Here is a 23,288-nt window from a genome sequence, read left to right on the forward strand (position 1 = left end):
TGTTTTATTATTCAGTCAAAATAATTCCCAGTTTTAAAAAACATGTCTAAAACATGCTTACCCCCATCGATCCATCGATGTTAAGTTCATCTTCGATAGTGCACGTTTAGGTCTGTCCAGCTCCGCAAATATTCTCCAGATAGCAGATGTCGCCCTTCGAATTGTCTTCTTGCTGTTCTTGCCATGTTTTTAGTTATTTTTTCGCCTAGTTCTTACTCTTGAAACGAGTGAAATGTCCGCCATTTTGTCAAGTTCACAACCAAAACAACTCAACCTCGTCCCCAGGTCTTCTCGGTTAACGGTGCCTTAACCTACACGAACGATGCATTTTTGACGTCATTTTCTCGTTAAACACAAAATTCTTCCAAATTTGGTCATTAGAAACTGGTTATGGTGAATTATGCGTGTGCTTTTAGCCAATCAGAATCGGGGAAATATTTTGAATGAATAATTAAACAGTTATTGAATTCGGCTTTCGTATCATATGAAGAATTATGGAGATCTCGGAGGGTGTTATCCGCCTCGGCCTACGGCCTCGACGGATAACACCCTCCTCCATCTCCATAATTCTTCATAAGATACTCAGTCTCATTCATTAACTGTTAATTATTGAATTCAGCTTTCGTATGACCTGCATATTTCCTCAGATCATACGAATGCCGAATCCAATAATTGTTTTGTTATTGACTCAAAATAATTTACACTTTTAAACTTTATTACCTCGATGGATGTTAAGTTCCCGTCTTGATTTCTCTCTTCTTCGGCAAACTTAGAGTGTAAAGGGATTGTTTAGCAGAGATTCTTCAAATGACAGTTGTCATCCGTTGAGTTATATTTTGGCTGTCTTTTCTGTTTGGTAATTCCTTCTTGACGCTCATTTCAACAAAACGTGCGAAATTTTTCGCCATTTTCTCCAGCTCTACCTAAACAATTGATCTGAGCCGTCCAAACTCCAAATTTGAATAGAAAAATAATTCAATGAACAAAAACACAGGCACGAAAAAATATATATTTAAAACATAAACGGTTCAACTATGTCTTCTTTAATTCTTCTTGACTGTAATTTGTGCAAATTGGCTGCCCATAACTCTTTTGGGTTTCTTATATAATACTTTTTGACCTTTTCAGTAAATTTGCTAACAATTGGTTCCGCCGTGACAGTCGTGACAATTGGTTCCACCGTGACAGTCGTGACAATTGGCTCCACCGTGACAGTCGTTTTCTTTGTTTTTCTTTCTAGCAGCTATTATCCCGCGAAGTTTCCCAGGAGCAAAACACGAAAGAATCTTCTAGTTTGTTTGATGATTACGATTTTCTCATCATTCTTCTTGTTTTGTTTGCTGTTCTTGTAAGCGGTGGCCTCCTGTGGGAATATTTTTACTATAAGCCTAAAATGGAGCGCATAAACAAAGTCAATGGTGAGTAGTACATGAAGCTTCCGTGAGCATGCTCCGCCGTTGGAGAAAAACAGAACGTTCCAAATCGCTTTGTTAATCTTTCGGTGTTAATGAAGACTGATGACAGTTTTAAAATGAAATTTAAGAAATTTTAATGACTAAACATAACTGCTACAGCAATAATAGTTCGTCTTAAATAATGATGAAATCCTTGATAATTTTTTTTTATTTCTCTAAGAACTGTCCAAGTTCTAATGCTTGTCAGAAAAGGTGCTTGAATTTAAGATCTCAGGAATGGAACCGATGCCAAGTCAAATGACCAAGCTGTTTCGGCTATCCGGTAACACACCATTGTTGGACTCGATGGTGTGGCTTGTTATGCCGTGATCGAAAACAGAAGACATGGGAGGAGGAAAGCAAAGGGAAAAATGCTATCTAAGGGGCTTGTTTTACTGTGGTTTTAAACTTTTCTAGGAACTTATAATTCTCTTTTTTCGTTTTGCATGACAAAAAGATGAATATGAAATGCAAGAAGAAGAAAAGGATTCGGACAAAGCAGTCCTCTTAAAAAACGAAGTAGAAGAACTGTGCGAAGAATGCAGAGCTAAAGTAGAACACATTGTCAAGGAAGAAGGAAAACAGAGACTACAGGATCTTCAGACAGTAGTCAGTCCATTTGATGGCTTCGCTATCATCGGAAATCAGTTAAGCTCTATTCCTGGTGTTTCCTCCATCAGGAAGATTGGTTCAGAGCTGCCTCATAATGTGCAAAATTTGACGCGCTTAGGAAAGAGGAACAGACAAGATAAACTCCAACCAACATGAATACAGTGATGAGCTTTTAGAAAATTGAGAAAGACTGAGCATAATTTCTTCAAAGGATTGCTATAATTAGTAAAATGAACGCCAAATTTTGAATTTTGCCAATGCATGGGTAACACATGTTGATCAGGCCCTAATTTTTTCAAATCTCTCGAAGAGTTTTCGGACCTGTGGCCCAGTAACCCTTTGGGGCCCGAAAGCAAATATTTAAATCAAAATCTAAAGAGTAACAGTACCGCTACTAGCTAACAAACCTTTTCATTTTGTTCCGTTCACTGATAGTGTTATTATAATTGTTGCAAAACTATTGAAACGTTGATCCTGATTGTAAACAATCTCAGCTCTCCGGACGGGCCTCTGGAAACTCTTTTTCTCTCATTTTTTTTTTTTAACGATTCTTGGGAGTTTTTGTGTAAAGAAGGCCAACATATTTCTCAAACTTGTAAAGTTTTCAACATTTGAAATTTATTATCGAATTTCTACTAATGAGCTTTGTGCACTAAAGAGAGTTTTCCGGGAGCTTAATGTTTTTGGGAACTCTGAAAAATACTCAAAAGGCCTAGTTGTTTAACCGCAAACCTAGGCTTATGAACCTATATGCTCTTGCATGTATCCTTGTTGTTATTTAAACCAAGAATCACCGCAAACCAGGCTTCGACAACCTCAGCTTTGGTCTCTAAGGAAGAAGCCTGACTAAGGGGTAACATTGGATTGGAGCCTGTCCCAAGAGTCTCTCGGAGTGTCCATTAGGCGGATGTTCGTCTACTGGATAAACAAGGTATACTAGAAGTAATCATAGATTAATGAGTGCGTTCGAATTTTCTTAGCTCCAGATTAGCTTTTGTGTCGTCAAGCATTATTTCAAAATCATGGAAGAGATCATGAATTAAAAGGTAAACATTCTTTTCTTAAGAAATGCTCTTCGCGTATACGGCTTCAAAATATCTCACTCATTAACTCTTTACTCCTGTCTTATTCTCCCTCAAGCATGGTCGATAAAAATGTAAAATGGATCGTAAAAAGTTCTATGTTGTTAAAAAGATAAACATGTCACTACAAACTTCGAAAAAATGGTAGCCTCGAAGGTTAAAAAGTCCTGGCTTCTTGCGTGACACAACTTGAAGTGAAAACAATGATCATAGGAGCGACGGAAACATTTAGGTTTTCGCTAGATTACTGATGTCAGAGAACAGGACAGAATCTTTTGCCATTGTGCAAACTTTTCATCTCATGATTATTTTAAGTTCATGTAGGTCAGTTTAACATATTTAAAACTTAGATTGCTTCAGCGAGCGAGATACTTCAGGGGCACCCAACGAGGATATAGTTCAAAACCACTTAACATAGCATTGTTGAACGTATTTTAGTATTTAAACGGTAGATATAGGCATATTTTTATCCCCTAAAAACTTTTCATCTGTTCGGATTTCCTAGCTGAAAGTCTAATGATCCGAAAATTATAGGGATCAAAACTTACCTTTTCGAAAATTTCAGCCAGGAAAAGGCTCCCGAAAATTCTAGGTGGCCTTTTTTAGGGTAAATATCCGTTTAAAATGGGTAATTATACCATTTTGTAGATGTTCGAAAATCCTAGGAGAGGCAGGCAAGCAAGAAATTTTGCAACAAATGTTCCGAAAATTCTAGTTCTCATATCGTCTTCCGAACAGATATTTTCCCGAAAATTGCCGTTGGGTGCCCCTGATACTTATCATGCAAGATGGCCCGCGTAGATATATCAGACGTGAATGAAGCATTACAGTTGTAACAACAGCTTACTTTATCTCAGAATATATTTCGTGCGTAAAGAGGTTAAACTACAAATATATAAATAGACTCAAACGCACGGGTAAACTTCTCATGGCACAAATGTTACCTGGTCTTTATTTGTGTGTTTCTACGAAGTTCCAGCTCGATTTGAAGGGCATTGACCGAAAAAGGTGTAGCAGAATCATCAGTTCAGCGATAAAACCCGCTTAGAAAACAACTCCACAGTTCATTCTTTAGCCGAACTCAAATATTCCCGTGTAATCATCTTGCTGGTTGACCTTGATAGAACCAGTGATGCACGTGACTGCCATATGACAATTGCTTATGACGTAAATAAAGCTTGAACCTTCCAACACGTCCGACAAACAGCGAAGCACGAGGCAGAATGCTTTGCGCAACGAAATTGTGACGTCATTCAAAATGGCGCCGAAAAGGTGAACCATGGAACGAAAAAACACGGGTCAGCTTTCGCTTGCGTGCACAGGGAACCTACGTGATAACAGGCAACCCAGAAGATTAGGAAGCGTTCTTCCTTCGTCGAACGCAAAAAGTAAAAAGGCACGCAAAGGGAAAATGTGGTCAACGACAGGCCCCCAACTCAATCAACTATACGTAGACAATGGAAATAAAGTGTCTCTCAAGCCGTTTGTTGAACGTTTGTGGGGAGGAGCGTTGTGTGACGACACTAAGAACGGCTGTGTAGCAGATTATTACTGCTAGGGTTGACAAAGTATGTAAAATTAAAATCGATAATTTATATTGAGATCAAAACGCCATGCTTTATAGAAATGGGATAACAAATAATAAAATAAAAACTGTTTCACCTAAATAGGCCACTTGCACTAAGAGGTCACGTGACCAATGCTTCCTTTAGAGCGGTTTTCACTTGACTGTCGTAAAACCAAAACCAAAGTAAATACACTAGCCAACCAAAGGGCGTAGTAAAACCAAAACCAAAACCAAAACCAATCCCTTTCGACAGTCAAGTGAAAACCGCTCTAAACGATGAGTTGGAATCTTGCTGATGCCAAAAATTGTTAGAGCACACAAAAATTATCTTACACCCGAAATTTGAGAGGAAACGCATTTAAGGGAGATATTTTGTGGCACTTTGATTTTTCAGCAAAGTAGTATGATTTGTATTGGCCGCCATGTTGGAGGACATGCTCTTGCCCTCCAACATGGCGTCCAAAACTACTTCTTGCTTATATCTTGTTCAACGTTTCATAATGAGGCTCAAATGTGCTGTAAACGTTGTCACATCATCTTTTCAACATTTCCTTGAAGTTTAAGTGCAAAATTTGTGTTCAGAGAGAGGTAATTCAAAATTTTAAAAAACACATTTTGGTCACGTGACCATTTACGAACTTATTCATTTTATGAAAATGGTGCGGGTTTGAAAAACCAAATCACCATTATTTTGTTTAAGATATGACCCACTAATCGTTTTTCGAAGGCAAAATCATATAACTTTCATTTTCATAAAAACGGTGTCACATGCCTCTTAGTGCAAATGGCCTATTAGCGGTGAAACTGACAACCTAGGGGAACATTGCCTTTTTTACTCCGTTTTAAATCGTTTTCTCTTGACGTCACAGCAGCCATATTGGTGAACAAAAAAATGAAATGGCGGCCATGTTATTGCATGTGGGGATTAAACTCTTTTCTAATGTAAAAAAATTTCCTTTGTTGTGTAAAGAAAAACTGAGGCAACTTGGTGAGAGATATTACATTGGGTTCAATTCCATTACATTGATAGAATTGCACATACATTTCGAGCTGAGAATTTCCGATTACGCAGTCATCCAGAAGTATCTAGAATGTTGCAATCCAATTTCAGGGCTGAAAATTTTCGGTTTCCGGATTCCGAATTACACAACTTTTTTTTCCTCGAAAACCTTGATTTCCACCTTGTCATCCATAAGAGATATCATAAACTCACAAGACACAGTCTAGAAGTTCTGTTCAGGGTTTAATTCAATTTACTTTCCAAAATTTTAAGTTTCATATGTCTTACAATATAAATTTTTCAAACAATAAGTTCAAGGAAAAATGCTCTAAGATAATGTAACCTAGGTCGCTATTAAAGTATAACAGACTAACGGCAGCTTTTTATCCTTAAAGTCATTCAAAGCCCGTAAATAACAGTCTTAAAGTGTTGATGATCGACAGATTATCAGGAATAACTATTGCAGGGTTTTAAAGGCCCAATAGTCGCGGTACTAACGGGTTCCTTTGGTATAAACACACGAAACTCGAGTAGATATGAAACAAAATTTATACTTAACCGTTAAAGATCTAAAGCTGCCAGTCCTTGTTCTTATGTCAAAATTTCTTGGAATAACAAATTCCCATTCTCTTAATATAACTTTATTATGTATAAATTTGCAATGTTATAAAAGGCTATTATCGAAAATTGCAAGAAAAACTTATCTAAATCTTTTATAGCAAACTAACAAATATTTTGTATTTCTAAGGTTCCGTCCAAAATATTGCGGATAAATTTGAAAACAGATAAACTTGATAAAGCCGTATGAAATGATCTCGATTCAAACCAATCCGGATAAATTTCAAAACGCATTCCTTTGTGCTTCTCTGGTTTGGCCAAAAAAGGAAGAAAAACAGATTTTTCCGACACTAATCCGAATACATTTGAAAAACGTAACGCTACCATGAAAATACTATTATGATTAATGTAACCTCGATCAGCGTTTCAGGAAAAGTCCTTTCAAATATATCCGGTATAGTGCGGAAGGACAACTGCATACAAGCTTTACCACTGATTGGTTAAATCGCTCAATAATTTTGGCCACGATACTTACAGTTTTTAGGCCATCGCGCGCTACGAGAATCGCGTACTGCGCTACAAGAATCGCGTAGCGTGCGACGCGATTCACGTCTCGCGAGAGGGTGGTAACTTACTTTTGAGCGGTACCGTATGTACGTTGTAAATACCGACTCCAACGTAGCTATAAGCGACCGGTACAGCGGTCAAACGGCTATTTTGAACAACACCATAACACTCTCTTAAGCGCTGGTTTGGGTACATGTAGTTCTGGGTGTTTATATCATTAGCTTCTCGACAGTTGCATTTCCCAGAAAATTCCATATCACGCAACATTAAAATAATTATACCCTAGTCCAGTCTCTTCCCTGGGGAAAGAAAGCCCTTATATTTTCTCTAAATTTAACCCGCTTAAGTACGGACACTTTCTATGGCCCACTCAGTGTCCATATTAACGAGGTTTGACTGTACTTGCTAGAGTAATCACGATGCTAAGGCTGAGAAAGTTATACAGTCTTTTTGAAATGGTTAACGCCTTCTTCAAGATGGCGACAACTTTCTTTTTTGGAAGGGGATGGCGGGAGGGCGGTTGCTGGCTTCTTAAATGGTAAGCGAGTATTTACTATTTGGTGGTAACCAAGTCGGGTTTGAACCACGTTGCTAAGCAACCATTTCGTATCCATCACTCCAGGCAAGAATAATTGGAATGTAATTCAAGACTTTGAGAAATATTGATGACGAAGAAGAAAATTTGGAGGTACTGGCAGAGAGGTTTCATTTGCACAATCACGTCACATCAAAAGTTAAAATTACATTACGTCTTGCTGATTGATTTTGAATCAGGGCTGAGTTGTTCAAAGCTGGGTTAAGATAACCCAGGGTTAGTGCGAGATTTGAATTCAGATGGCATTTCAGTTTTAGTTCTTTTTGTCTACAAGTTCGATGATTGGAAGCTCTAAAAATAGCACAGAAAATTATCCGAGATTAACCCCGGGTTAAGCGCTAATCGGCCTTCGAACAACTGGGCCCAGAATGGTAACAATTTTCCAATGCTAAGGCATATCGCCTCTCTGCACATTATAGGCGGTTTAGTTGCTTTACAGTGTGATGAACTAGGGTAAATGGGTTCGAATTCATTCAATGTGTCACTTAACACGGCCATCTTGACGGAAACGTTAACCTAAACATAACCCAGTAACCTGGTACCGAGTTAAAACACATTAGAAGTCTAAATCTTACTCTCTTGACAATCCATGTTGACGACATTGTTCGTTAATACAACTTGATCGTGTTTGTCCTCAGTTAAGCGCTTCCGGCGATAACTTTCATAGTGAATTGTATCTGTCACTTCTTTTAGATCTTGCATGTGTGTTCTGAAAAAATATATAATGAAATAAAAACCAGCTACTGGCCTGAAAGGGCTAAAATCACTTTACACAGGGGAAACAGTCTTAAAAGGACTCCTACTCTGAGACAGTAAAGTTCTGTACAGTCAATTCTCGCCTTACTGACACCTTGCTATTAAGGACACTCACACATTACGGAAAGCAGCTGAATCCCCGCAAAAAAAATAACTACAGGCGCTTCACTGGAAAAAAAACTTACCGCTCTTTCGAAATGTCGCTAATTGTATTTAAGACACTAACGTGCTGGTGTTGACTGTGCGCTGTGGTAGGAATTTAACTAGTACGAATCTAATGAACTTCAAGTTCAATTCTTGTACTTGTAGGCAACTGAAATCGTTTTACTTTCTGAGATCATTTCTTTAATACCAGAAATCAGATCATCATTATTATCGGGTCTTAGCACTTATATTCGGATCTCACTGATCAGTTTATGCATTCCCTATGATAATAACCAGAAAGTATATGACGGTAGAAAATCAATGCTTATCTTCGTTCGTCTCTTCACTTATGTTTAACTCGTACAATCTTGGGGAGGATAAAATGGAACAGCAAACCCCCTTCTGCCCGAAAACAGGGATGAGCGGACGCGCGAAAGCCAAAATGCGCCATTGCTTTAGGGGCTTAACTAACACTGACAGTTAATGCTTTCAATTGATTGCTAAAACTTGTTAGCTACAGAAATCCATAACAACAACAGACTGCTGCTACCCTTACTTGATTAACATGTCTCTCAACTGAGCAAATTCACAGTGGTTCTTGTTTTCAACTGAAATGAGATCAAAATAAGTACAAATTATATCAAACCTGAATTTTCGCACAAAGTCTTTTTTCAATCAAGAAAAGCGAAACATGCATAGTACCTAATAAGATTTTGACTTGGTTGTTTAAATTTTCTTTATATTTTTTTGTTTTTGTACAGATGGCTAAACTATACATTTTAAAACACTAAAAAAACAGCTAACTCATTCAGTTTTCACCTTCAATAAGACCCCATTTCGTCTTTCTGCCAAGAACAGGTTTCCCGGACACGGTAACATAACGATCACTGCCAATAACAGCAAAGGGTAGCTGGTCCTTAAATTACAAAGCAATGCCGCACATCAATGTATGCTGATGTCCGAGCCCACTGCAGAAAGCTATGTAATTAGCACATGTATGTTTGTCCTCTCAATCGCGACATTTACATTTACATTTTTATTTACATTTACAAGTTGAATGGATGGGTAAAGCACCAGAAACTTTTCACCGTGCTAGTGTTACCCTAGTCTTTTTTTTTTTAATATTAGAGTGCTTAATCAGCAAGCGTTCTTGAGATCAGATGTAAACACAGACAAGACGTCCATGACTCGCGTTATGCAAAAAACCAATCATTGCTTAATCTTCGCTTTTCGCGCGGGAAAGGCTAGCTGTTCTCGATCCAGTCCGGGCGCAACCTTTCTGATGTAAACAAAGATAAGACATCCGTGACTCGCGTTACGCAAAGAAACAATCATTGCTTAATCTTCGCTTTTCGCGCCGCAAACGCTAGCTGTTCTCGATCCAGCTCGGGAGCAACCTTTCTGATGTCCGTTCACTCGGAGTATTTCGTGTATTTGAGAAAGATGTTTGTCGCGAAGGGGTTCGTAATTTTTCTTCGTTCCATTCGCCCTATTATGGGTTTTAAAACATTGGAAACATCAGCAAGGGTAGGTAAGGTAGATCATGGTGAGTGAAATTCACGCAGACTTTTCAAGCTAAAAAAAAAAGGTTTGATACTATGCCCGGCACATACAGGTATCTAAAAGTGCTTTGTCAAAAGTTGATGGACGTGATAGGTTTGTCAAGGAAAAACTGCAATATCAGATATATCAGTAAAACATATACTTGTATTCACCATGACATAGAGACCTTACGATCCTACGATGGTGAGGGCAACGAGAACGTCAAAACAAAGAATAGGTTTGATAAGAAAAACAACAACTTTGCACGTACAGCACACTTTTTTTGTACACTTCTATGCCGTCGCGGCACGACTACGACGTGAAAATGCCTAACTTCACTTTGTATGGAGGACTTAAACAAACGAAGAAGTTTTCTTTCTCTTTCTGAACTTGGACATGGTTCTTACGAATTTCAACTTCAGGAGAGTTCGCCTACATTTGACAAAGTAAAGGAGTAATTAGAATAATCGTGAGGACGATTGAAAGAACACGAATTCACTTTTTAAGCGACGTTTTCGCTGCTATCGCGCTCCTCGGATCTTCAGTTACGGTCCATAATATCTCACAAGGGCGGTAAAAAGTAACTCACCCTGATTCTCGAGGTTGTTCTGGCTTCCTCTTCATCGAGGTCATGTCGATCAAGGATAGGATAAATGTTGATGTGATTCTTCTGTATGTCTTCGCGTAGCTGAAATGCAAATTAACCGAACAGAGGTACTAAATGTGGCATAGTAACCGAAATACACAGTCAGTGACCGTAAGAAGTTACAAGTACATCTAAAGTTGGAAAACGTGTCGCATATTAGTATAATCTTTAATTAAACTTTCAGATAAACTTGTTTAGATTGGCTTTTCCTATTCAATACATCAGCAACATAAAAGAGAAAAGAAAGACGTCCTATCCACCGTATTCGGTAATTTCACTATGCACTCAAAAATCATTTTAAGAACGAGGACAAGATGTTCTAACAGTATAGCGAATATGTCGATGTGTGACATTTGAAACTATAGCTGGAATCCGTTGTTCATTAGTTATAGCACTCAGCCGGTATCGGATGGGGAGAGAGGTCACAAGCTCGTCTCATGAGATAACCAGCATCACACTTTCCTTCAAATAGGACTTAACTTGTTGTTGTTGTAGTTTTTTGCTTGTTTGTTTTAAATGTCATTCGTTTGGTCTTTCAGAAAAAGTCGCGTTACTTACCCGTCGTCTGAAAGCCTCGCGTTCTTCTATAGTTAGTGTATCTGCCTTTGCAATTACAGGTACGATGTTAACACACTTGTCTAATCTTTTCATGAATTCTACGTCAATAGGTCTCAATCTACAAGACACAAAAGCAGATAAAAGAATTAAAGACAGACAAAATCACCGGGAAATGACATTCTTTGAACGACAACTTTTGCGCACTTCAAACAGTCTGTACATAGCACATTCTCATTTAAATTTTCAAAGACTATCTCTCTATCAAAAGATTACAATATTATTACGTATAGTTCCATATACACTCATTACAATCCGAAACGGCGTCATTAAAAAGTGCATTCCTTTTTTTTTAGCAATTTTATTAAAGAAAAGTGAAAAGGTGGCTGTAAAATTGTGTGGTTACTGAAAACCCATAATATACACTGTACATGTATAGTGTAAAGCAGACTGTATGATAGATGTTTAACAGGAAAGAGGAAAAGGAAAACCACGAACTAAAAATAGACAGTATAGGATAGTATTAAATAAATTCAGATTACACTGATGAAGTTTGAGATCAGACCGTACCTGTGACCAGTTGGTGCAATAAAATAAAGACAGCAGTGAACTCGACTGTCTGGAACCCTAGGCTTTCGACTGATACTTGTCTCTTCCTTTAAATATTTGTCATACTGTTCATTGATGTACTGCAAGATTGGCTCCCAACTAAATAAGAAAATAACATAAATAAACTATGGCCATAATTTATAAAAAAATTGACAAAAAAAATGAAGGACAGTTATGGTGAACTTTTAATTTTTATGATCTTCCTATGATCTTTTCTCTCCCACTTGCTGTACCATGTACACCAACTGTATATTAATGAGCCTCTATATATTATAATGAAGTCCGCAATAAAACGAACGATAATCCTAGTACCATTGATAGAACGATTAAATATAAATATATAAATAAATATATATCAAAAGCAAAATACTAGGTGATTTTTTCTGCAAAAACATGATATAGATCACTGTTGCTATGGCTACATAATAGTTTGCACCTTTCGCAAAAATAAACGATAATTATATTATAGTCTTACCAGCTTTCATTATTGATTTGATCACCAAATCCTGGAGTATCAGTAATAGTTAATTTTAACCTTACACCTTTCTCCTCAATCACTGAAAATCAAAGCAAAACAAAACAATAACAGAACAATGAATGCATGAATGCAACTACGCATAAAATAGTAACAATAAACAATGTTTGTCAGGAAAAACTTCAACATTGCCTGATTCAGACTTCTCAAACTTCGCAAAGCTGACTGAACTACGCAATGTCATTTCCACTGAGCAGGGGCTAAGCACTTTGGAAATTTACCACTAACACTTAACACAAGAAACTTGTCACGTTGTGGGAGGGAGTGTAGTTAAAAATGTCGTGGGTAGTGGGTAGAGGTCCTGGGTCGTGGGTAAAGAAAGTATAGAAAAACATGATAAAGTAAAGCAATTGAAAAAAAAATAAATAGAAAAAAGTTGTAAAATATTTGTGAAACGAAAATCTCCTTTATTTTTCGCTCGCCTAAATGCCTTTTTAGTGTCCATTTGTACTTATAAAGGATTCGCTTATTTGCTTTGCTGACCGCGGGGAAGGAGAATAAGACTCATGGTATGTACGTGGAGATTTCCGTTTCATGAATTTTACAACTTTTCCTCTTTTTAATTTTTCATTTTTTTGGAAAACTTTTTTTTACCCATAACATTCACCCACACATACCCACACCCACACCCACACCCACGACCCATGACATTTAGCTACACTCCATGCAAAGACTTCTCATTCTCAGCCTGCATCACAGATCAGGGCAGCCATACATCCAGTCCCTCCTGCGACCTACAGTGAACATACATTTGTAACACTTTGTAATGTGCGGTACATGTAGCAGCAATGTAATGGAAAATTCATACCATGACTAACTGACTTGACTTCCACTGTCTTAGGGATGGTGGCAGCTGTCCCAGTTGATGACATTCTGCTCAAACGCCCTTTAAACAAAGTGTTCACCATAGTTGACTTGCCAAGACCAGTAGCACCTTAAAAACAATACATCTTATCAATAATCAAGTGTACAACAACTAAATTTTGTCTCATTCTTCGCAATCCTGATTGACTGATTTAAGCAATGTCAGATTGAATTCAGTGTCACATAAAAATATATAATTTTGTCCCTTATCCTTAATTTAAATGATTCTTCTTAGAAAAACTACACTCAGACTCCTGTTTATTGCTGATAATAATTTTTATGCCTGCTCATTTTTCACCTCTGTGTTGCTGTTTAAGTAGCTGCAAATTTTGTTACAATGCTGGGTTGCAACAAACACCAATACCCTAAATACACTGTACATAAAGGGGGCTTAGGGGTGTGGTCACCACTTGCTTTAGGTGCGCCTTATTTGAAAAATTGATTGAAATTAACAAAATTAATAGACAACAATTATCTATGATCTATGTGCTATACATGTACATGTATAATATATATATAGACCATAGAAATGACATCAAAATGTTCTAAACTCAAGTGGAATAATGGACCCCAGGAGAGTGGATTGATTCATTGTGATGCTTTCAGCATGTGATGTCATTAAAATAGTAACAATAACTTACCAACCACCATAAGGTTAAATTCAAATCCACGTTTGAGTGACTTTTTGCGAATCTGCTCCTGCACTGTGTCAAAACCAACATAACCTTCTAAAACTGTCTTTAACTTGCCCCAGTGGGTCATTGCTTGCATCGTCTCCATCATGATTTCTATAAAGTTCTGGTAAGACAGGAGCCCTACAAAACAAAAAGTCAGAAAATAAAATTTACTTCAAATGATACATGTACAACATAGAAACTTTCTCATCCCCCTTCTATGACATTAGAAGTGAGAAATAACTTAAGAGTTATCACTAAAGTAGATTTCAAATAAAAGATGAAGTTACTGATCTGACCTTTTTCAGCCTTGTTTTCAGCTTTGTTGTTAATTGTATCCTTCTCACTCTCACTGAGCTGTGCTCCCAACAGCTGAACAGCAAGAGTTGAAATTGTTGCCACGTCAACATATCCAGTCTCTTCGACATCTGCAAACTTGAACACCTTTGATAAGGCTGGAAATCAAAGCAGATATTTTTATTGTTGTTATCATAATCAAAGTTGGAAGTGCATTTAAGTGAAATAAAGGACAATACTGACAAACAGGGAAAAAGATAGTAATTATTACAAAAATAAGTGCAAACAATATTTTAGCACATGTTAGACTCAAATAAAGCAGCTTTTGACATTCTGTTTAAGATCAAAACTATTGCTGAAGAGAAGTGACTTCGAAAATGGAGTGCAAAGTACTGGTGGTGTGCTGATCATCAATAATTGATTACAATTATTGAAATCAAACATTATTGAAAATCTGTATTCATAAAGTGACGTCATAATTGCTTATGGAGAATGCTCAATCCATTATCGCAGGAAAATAAATTCTTGTTGGCAAAAAAATATATATATATTAAAATCTTGTGTGTTGTCTTTTTAATAGACTCATAATAAAAAAGGAAGAGAATTTGTTGACCCAAAAGCACAGAAAAATTCTGAGTTCAAACTGAGAATCAAACTCATGACCCTCCTAGGTTTAGAGCTGACGGTCTGATCGCTGAGCTAATGGAACTCTAAGGTGAGGAGGGTTGAATCCACTGATGTTCCTCTTCTGATTCATTTCGCATGTTGTTGTCACGTTCTAAAACAGTACAGTGGCAATCTGAGCGTACTTCTCAAAAGTCAGAACTGGCCGGCCAAATCAAGGCCGGACCAGTCATTTTAAAAGTGAAATAGCTGGCTTTAATTTCCAAGAATTATATCTTTTGCTAGAAACTATTTGCTTCATGCTTGCTATTTAGGATTTGACTGATCTGGTTGGATAGTTTTGATTAAATGTGAAGTTCTCAGTATAACAGGAATGGTCTGGCTGGTCAATTTTGACAGATGGAAAGTGACCTTAAATGGACTATGATCAGATAGGGGTCAATCTGATTATTTCCGATGATCATTATGAAATCTCAGCTCACTCCAAACACGACAAAGTACTCTGGGTGAGTCTATGGTCAAGTGACAAAATCAACATCTAAATAGTGTCAGCTTTACTCAATTGATCAGCTATTTAACTTCACTCATTTTTTTTTACTTTAGAACTAAACATTCACTTAATTTAGAATTGAAGAAAATAAAATAAAAGCTAGTTTAACAAAATAACTTGTTATCATTGAATTCTTCTAATTTTATACAGATCACACCACAGGAAGTGAAAGGTTTAGGATAGACTGACAAAAATCAGGGGTAATCATCCTTAATTTACAATGTAACTAAAAAAACCTAACTTGCTACAATTTCCAAGTTACTTCTACATATGATTATAGATACAGTAAGAGCAGAAAACCAAACTACAAACAAGAAATAACTAAAATGAAAAGTTAATACACTTTGACAAATATTGTACTTTAATGTCATTATTCAAGAACTACATTATACCAGAACCTAAAAACTTAACCCAAAAAAGCATTTTGCTTTACTTTCTATGTAAAAGTTTTTTCACAAATGATAACAGTTTTGGAGCTAAGACGGTGTCACAAAACTGATTTTGTTGCTACATGTTACAGGAATTATATTCTTTGAATTATGATGAAAACAATATTACTCCATTTTTTAAAAGGGTGGTTTAGCAACTAGATTTACTGCAGCTTTTACCACATAGTAAACATTAAAATTATGAATATATACATCTAGCTGAATTTTTGAAAACTGGCCTGAAAAAAGCCCAGAATAGGGCTAGCTTAAGTCTTAAGCTGCCTCTGTCTTATGGGGCCTTAAAGCAGCTAGAGATGGCCATGTTGACATTTTCTTTTTAGTAGACTTGAATATTTCTTCACTAATCAGGAACCAAGAAGAGAGTCACCTTAGAGGGATTATGGGTTAGAGCTGAATTTCTTTAAAATATTGGCCCCTTTATCTAGAGTTACCAGCTGGTGCAGTTTTCATAAATTTGGCTAGATATGAATTTAAAAAATTGAAAAAGCTATTCTTACTTAATATCAACAAAACGGAAACCAAATAAGTCTTTTCGACGTACAGTGTATTTAAAAACTAACCAAAACTAATGTTTTAAAAGAATATTGAAAAATTTACCCTGTATCTCATAATAAGCAGATTAACCAGCACAAACTTGTGGCAGGTGACATGTTGTGACACACCCTTTGGTAAAGTTGTTTGAATCACACTCTGAACTGTACAGATTTAAAAGGGTCTAATCAAATAAGTTTAAGAAACCAAGATCACGCTTGTAGGGAAAACTTAGTTTCTATACTGGCACGATTTGGAAAAAAACATTAAGCTAAATTAAAAGAATAATTTTAACTCACTATATAAATGTACTCAAGTTGTAGACCGATAACTTTGACAATCCCGTTTTGTTTAAATTAAAATTCTAAATAATACAGGAAAAATCCCACAAAACCACCCACATCGAAAAACCGAAAAAATTCAGTCTCGACTGGGCAAAATTTTTGACAGTTTTTCACGCGTGCAGAACGCAATGAAGGATCGCGAAAAACAAAACTCCTTTATCGTTCTTTTCTCTCCTTGCGTGAAAAATTAAGAGTGATCACTCTCCCAAAAGCACATGTATGAATGTCTGGGCGTTTATGATACTCACAGTCACGAAAGGTCGACTTGTCCGGAAACGAAGAGGCCATAGGAGAATTCGGTTAAGCTGGATATCCTTTTGACAAAATTCACGAGTTGTTTCTAAGTCACGCGTTTGGGCGTCTAGTTCTAACAATCGACTGTCCGTGAAAACGAAAATGCACGCAAAACAAAACAATGAGTTTGTTTTAAGACAACGACCAATCGTCTGATGATATGGCATCATGAAATTTTAAAGACCATTAAACAATAAAGAATTACATGAGCTTTCAAACAACAACAGCCGAGAGTGAATATTCATTTCACTTTACGTAAACTTTGAAAGATATATCTGGGTAGCAATTCTGACTTTTTGACAATTATGAAAGAAAGACAACAAGCAACATCTAATAATTTCACCTACTTGCTCCTTTGTCAACGACGTGATTTAAGCAGCTCTAATAAAACATGTAAAGCCGTACATTCTGTACTTAATTCCGTGAAAGAATGCATCAAACATATTATTTCAGCTGACTTTAAGTGAACATGACAACTTACAAGACAAATCAATGGGTAAAATAATTGAAGAAACAAGCATAACATACCGTCAACCTGTGCTCCCGTCAGGAGGAATTGCTGAAACGCAGAAAACATTTATCTGTCAAGAGAAAAGCTACAAAATATGAGACGTATCACAAGTCGTCGTACCTTATCTGAGGAAGCCATCTTCGCCACTGACGCCCCAGTACTTGATACCAGCGGTATGTAAGTAGTAGTCACCAGGACTTTGCCCTTCTCCCAAAGCAAGAGGGTTCACGCATTATGCGTGAGTCTCACGCTTGCAGACTAAAGACATCGATCTCACGTATCAAGGAAAATTTCTCACGCCTGACTCGCAAATCCGAACAAACGACGAAGATTCAATTCAATTTCCATGAAAATGTTCCAATAAGGCATTGAATGATGACTTTGGATGTCCCAACGAAATGGCTTCGGAAGCGGTCAAAGTTCGCTTGAACATCTTCGGACGTTTTCGGAAGTCTTCGGAAAATCGTCCGAAATCCTCGGAAGTCGCTGGGACAATATAAATTTCGGAAATCCCGTCCTTGACAAGGCAAAAATCTCTCAAATCTCAATCTCATTTGACTCGGAAAAAGTTGGCGGGTATACTTAATGCAGCCCGATGATTAAAAATTGGAATGTATTGTGACACTTCTATGGTGTGAAGAGTCCCATTATATTCCTGGTTTCATTATTGGTTTACCTGTGAGAAGCCTGCAACCTTCCTTGATAGAGTTTATAGAAAAAGAATCCCGAATCACTCGGCTCTTAAGTGATCGTGATTCGTGATCTGAACTATCCTTTCTTAGAAGCGTTACTCCTGCTTGTCAAAACAGCTGTCAGTAGCGGTTTTAATTCAACTATTCAATTGCAATTCTAAGGGAATCGACCGCAATTGCAAAGTAGCCTGTTTTTGGCTCCAAGACAGTAATGTGCAGATCACGAAAACTAATACACACCTCTGCCCCCTCCGGGTGGGGGGAGGGGGGTACTCCGGATTTCAAGTGACAGGGATGGTCGAAGGATTTTTTGGGGTTTGAAATTTTCTATTTCGAGGTTTTTTCGGGTAGGAAAATTTTGGCAAGTATTTTTTGGGTAGCTTGATGAGCCGGAGTAACCAGGGATTTTTGGGGGTATGCAAAATTAAAACAATCTGAAGATTCGTGCGGCCCGCGTATCCCGGCCTCGTACGGGTAACTCCGCGAATAAAGTAAAATCAAACTTGTTTTGTGACTGTTTTAATATTTAACGCATTACATTGCATCTTTGGTAATATACAATCAATCAATGGTCTGCAAGGTGTCCTGGGGTGTAAATCAACACTTCAATTCCTTTTTTGTTGTCTCCGTTTATAACAGAAATTTTATGGCTCAGAAATTCGGCATGGGAGTTTTTAAGGGTTAAATTTTGATCCAGCGTTTTTTCTGGTTTTTGCCCTAACACTCCCGAGCTGCGACGCAGGTTGTTACCATGGATACCCGAACAGAAGCGGCCGACACCGATTCATCCTGCCGCAAGGGAGGAAAAAACCTCTGGTCGGTACCCCGTAAATAATAATTAAGAAGAAAACCGCCAACGCTGAAATGTAACATGTATCTTTATTTATAATTTGTATGCATAATTTAGATGAAAACAAAAAAAATATACATATATATATATATACATCTACGATATTTCTTGACTTGGCAACTTTTCCCTACATATCATGTCAATAATATTTAACTCGGCGTTTGAGAGAAAGTTTAATTAATAACCTCTCTTTGGCTATCAGAGACAGTTTGTCTATGCTCTCAACCCGGGGGGGGGGGGGGGGGGAAGGACACTATTTCAAACCAAAAATGTTATTTTCTATACCCGTATTCAGACCTGGCCTCTAAAATCCATACCTTTTTTCAGACCTGGCCTCAAAGAAATTGTCATCATTACTTAGATTAGAACGCCAACAAAAAGGCATATTTCTCTTTCTTTCTCATTCATTTGGAACTGAAACGATAAATATGTTCATACACTCCCGTCCCATGGTTCCCTCGAACACAATACCCGTTTTCAGACCAAAACGGTGCAAAAACCCTTTGGGGCGGCACATACTTATATGGCTTATATAAGGGAGTACCCCCCCGGGGCTGTCAATCAGTTGAAATTTCGGCCAGATATGTAAAACAATTTGTGCGCTGTGAGACGGGGCCATTATCTACCGCGCGTTTGTACTTCATATTTGGCATATGGAAACATTTGGAAAATACAAAGCAATGAATTCTTGTTGGCGATGAATTCTTGTTGTCTGCGATGTAATTTTACAATAATGCTGATGAGGGCTATCCTTTCAACACTAGTTAAACTTACACTTGAGCGTAAGTAGTGAACATTTTTAAAGCACGCTATGTCTTGATTGCAGCTGTACACGCCTGATCGTCTTTATAACAACGAAAATTGCATAAGAGCTATTCCTCGAAGCATGTCAACCCTTCCTTGTCTCAAAGTTCTTCCAGGCAAAGCAATTATTTTCTTTTCAATTTCGTCGCATATGGCGTTTCGACGGCGTCTCATAAGCGTTGGGCTTGGAAGACAAGGTCTTACTGACTCACTCATTTGACTTATGATTTTAGCATAGGTACACTGGTTACAAGAATCAGTTAGTTTGCACAAATCCTTTTCGCCACTTCTGTAGATCCCTTGAAATGTGGTATTCCCTGTCGAGCTTGTTCTTCTTAAGCTACTCGAGGTGTGCGATTTTTCTACCAATACTTCAGAGTTACTGCCAGATATAAGTAACCATTTTGTTTCATCGCAAGTTTTCTTTCGATCAAAATGTCTTCCACGACCTCTGAGGAGACGGCCCTTAACGAAACTGCACATGATGTTCAAATTCTGTTCTCCAATTGTATATATGTCACTTTTGACAACCTCTGATACGATATTGTTTCGTTTGGTTATTGACAAGAAAGTTCCAACAGATGACAACTGGCTTTAAGTTTATGTAAAACTGACAAATAAAACTGGTGCGAGCTGATTCTCTATTTGAGCCGTTCTTTTTGCCTTGTACAGTATGAGCCAATGACTGGAGCAAAACACACTGAAGACGTCGGCGTGGAGCCAAGTTAGTTGCGTGAGAATTCTATCAGCAATAAGTGACCTCGGAGCAACAGGATGCTTCTCCTTTCAAAAAGCTGAAACAGAAACTTATGCATTAACGAGGCCAATGTTTTGAACATAAACAATCAACAAAACCCGCTTCCGCTCGATAAAAGCTGTATAACAAAAGCAAAATAAAAGGTATGAGCCACCAACACATGTCCCGGCAAGATGCACTGCACGGGACCCTTATAAAGGCTGTTCAACGTGCATGTAACTGACTTATTGGACTTACACTGCGGGCAGGTTAAGAACACAAAGTCTGCATTGCGTAAATCCTAGTTGAAACAATTTTACTCCGCGCTTCACGGAGAAGAGAAGCCACAATTGCTGCTAGAAACAGGACACTGATATCTCCGATGAGGATGATTGTCAGATTTGAGCCGTGCGGCAGCGTATACTTAAGTAATGTGATCATCAAATAGTAATTAGCTTTGTACTTGAGAACACGTTCTCTAAAAATGCCTTCATGGCAACATGTGAACTGGCTAAAACAATTGAAGCTAATTGAAATATTTCCACTCATAAAAAGCGATTCTTAGAGCGGGAACTAAGCGACTGTCGCAAGTCATTTAGAAAAAAATTCACTATATATACAAATCATTTGGCAAAATTCAGAAACTTGATCTAATAAATGGGGAGCTAAAAATAATCAAAAGAAGAGAATTTTACTTACAAGTTGATCCCTGGGTAATTCGTTTAACTTGTCAGAAGCTAGTCACGTTTGTGTTTCTATCATTGAACCAAGGCGATAACATTCCATTATATACAGTTATATGCTACCCAGACTACGTAGTTCCGTTGACGTCATCACAACCAGCAACGTGATAAACCGGCTGTTGTTGGATTCGAATAACAGATATGAAAGCTATGCCTGGAGCTTCAGTAGTAATCTCTCAAGCACGGATGCCATTATGCTTGCCTGTTTCAGTGTGTTACACACTAATCTTCTTGTGGACGCATTTCAAAGGGATATTTAAGGAAAATCCATCAGTGTTCTTCTGCCGTGTCAGATCTTACCGTTAGACGTCATTTGTAGCAATCGTCATAAACAGCTGTCGCAATTTTTATTAGGCAAGGCTCTGTCGGATTGTCATAAAAAAGGTCGTCAAATATTTTACAAGTTATAAAATTCCGAATTAGGTTTGTTTGATTCCTGTTAATATTGCTAAAATTACTCAAATCAAACCGGTTCACTATTTTGAAGGTCCATAGAAAATAATACAAGCGTCTATACCCCAAAGGTTTCCATTTGTTTTGTCTATGCCTTGGGGATCCTGTTTACTCTTTGTGGGCAAAATTGTGCACCGGTACACCTGGGTTGTAACAGAATATCAAATATATGAATGTCGAATCTGCCTTGATGGGAAAACCAGGGGCACCCAACGACTGCTTTCTGTAAAATATCTGCTCGGAGCGAAACAAAATTAAAAATAGAGAGATTAAGATTCACGTTTACGCCAAACAGCAAACTTGAATTTGTACCACACGTGACCATTTTTTCCCCTTAGTTGTCGTTAACTGTTTACTACTTCTACTCAAAAATAAGTAATTTCGACGCCAGTTTTATCCATAAGAATTGTTCTGGACAGTTTTTATCTGCTTATTTTCTATTTTGAGAAATTCTCAACTTGAATCCGACTTTTGCGGTTTGCCGTAAACGTGAGTCTTAATCTCTGTATTGACTAAAATTTTCTACGGCTTGAGGACGGCTAAATGATTCATGTGCAATTTTCGAAGCTAATCTAATAAATTCCCTACAATTTCTGATGTTTCATTTTTCACATTTCACTCCCCTAGTTATGCTATTTTTCGTCCAAAATGGAAACCTAAAGTAAGTTGGAAGTAGGAAATCGACCTTCCTCGGCTTTCGTAGTTGAATTAGACTGCGAGCAGTCTCTTATTTTTCTTTGCAAAGTTACTGCACGCGAAACCTAAGCACGTGACGCGAGCCGCGAGAAACGAGGGCGTTAGCCCGAGAAGAAAACATAAGAGCACTCCGTCTTTTCTTGTCTCGTCTCAATTGTAATGATAACGTCGTGGTTTGCAATCGCGCTGGATGATGATAAGAACTAGACGGATTTTAAGAGAAAAGACGGACTGCAAGCAGTCTATAGGTGAATCGCTTTATGTGACTATAATTTAGAGCGGTTCTCACTTGACTGTCGAAAGTAATTGAGGAATTGGTTTGGTTTTGGTTTTACTACGCCCTTTGGTTGGCTAGTGTATTTACTTTGGTTTTGGTTTTACGACAGTCAAGTGAAAACCGCTCTATAACGAAGGGAGTGATGAAAACTCCGAAGTCTGAAGTCAGAAGTCGGAAGTTGGAAGTCGGAAGACCCTCCTCGGCTTTAGAAGGAGAGAGGAATCAGAATAATTCTCACTTTCGTAAAACGTTAAAATGCATCCAGAATCTTCGGGAAAATAATACTGAAGCCCTTGTAATTTCGAAAAGACCCTAGTTCTCCTAGGATGACCGAGCAGATACAAATCTTAACTACACCTCTAAGAATGTATTTGTACAGATCTAAAACTACTCTGGATCTGAGCCTAAAAAAAGTGTTTTCAACGCATTTAGGAGGGAATCGTCGTTGGGTGCCTCTGGAAAACCACCTTATTGTGGTAACCTCTTCGTCAGTGTTATGTTGAATGGGTAAAGTTGGGGTCACCCATGCCAAACAGGTGGAAGGGTAGGGACCAGACAATGCATGATACCTGATGGTAGTCCTTATGTTACGTCGGCTGGTAACTTGCAGTACTCATTAACTCCTGACATTAAACCTTAGGTCGACGAAGCGCGCTCATTTTTTTCTCCCTCTCTCC

The 23,288-nt window shown here is 37.8% G+C and overlaps 2 protein-coding genes across 2 annotated transcripts in view; one reads left to right on the forward strand and one right to left on the reverse strand.

The window, feature by feature from the left end:
• LOC140941303 (uncharacterized) overlaps positions 1-2,741 on the forward strand; it is a 12,295-nt gene extending 9,554 nt beyond the window's left edge. Inside the window, exons 6-7 of the mRNA XM_073390284.1 lie at positions 1,244-1,418; positions 1,912-2,741. Of these exons, the coding sequence (XP_073246385.1) occupies positions 1,244-1,418; positions 1,912-2,222 (486 nt within the window). The 3' untranslated portion in view covers positions 2,223-2,741. The remainder of the gene's footprint in view (positions 1-1,243; positions 1,419-1,911) is intronic.
• Positions 2,742-5,939: 3,198 nt separating this feature from the next.
• Positions 5,940-17,586, reverse strand: LOC140940638 (neuronal-specific septin-3-like). Its single transcript, XM_073389627.1, has 12 exons — positions 17,481-17,586; positions 17,378-17,408; positions 14,060-14,215; positions 13,728-13,901; positions 13,031-13,156; positions 12,163-12,244; positions 11,649-11,786; positions 11,082-11,199; positions 10,467-10,565; positions 9,155-9,251; positions 8,892-8,943; positions 5,940-8,144 (listed from the first exon to the last, which is right to left on the reverse strand). The coding sequence occupies exons 1-12, from the start codon at positions 17,496-17,498 to the stop codon at positions 8,000-8,002; spliced, it is 1,236 nt and encodes a 411-aa protein (XP_073245728.1). The 5' UTR covers positions 17,499-17,586; the 3' UTR covers positions 5,940-7,999.
• Positions 17,587-23,288: the final 5,702 nt, after the last annotated feature.

The sequence above is a fragment of the Porites lutea genome, chromosome 6 (genome assembly GCF_958299795.1).
Source record: "Porites lutea chromosome 6, jaPorLute2.1, whole genome shotgun sequence".
Classification (NCBI taxonomy): domain Eukaryota; kingdom Metazoa; phylum Cnidaria; class Anthozoa; order Scleractinia; family Poritidae; genus Porites; species Porites lutea.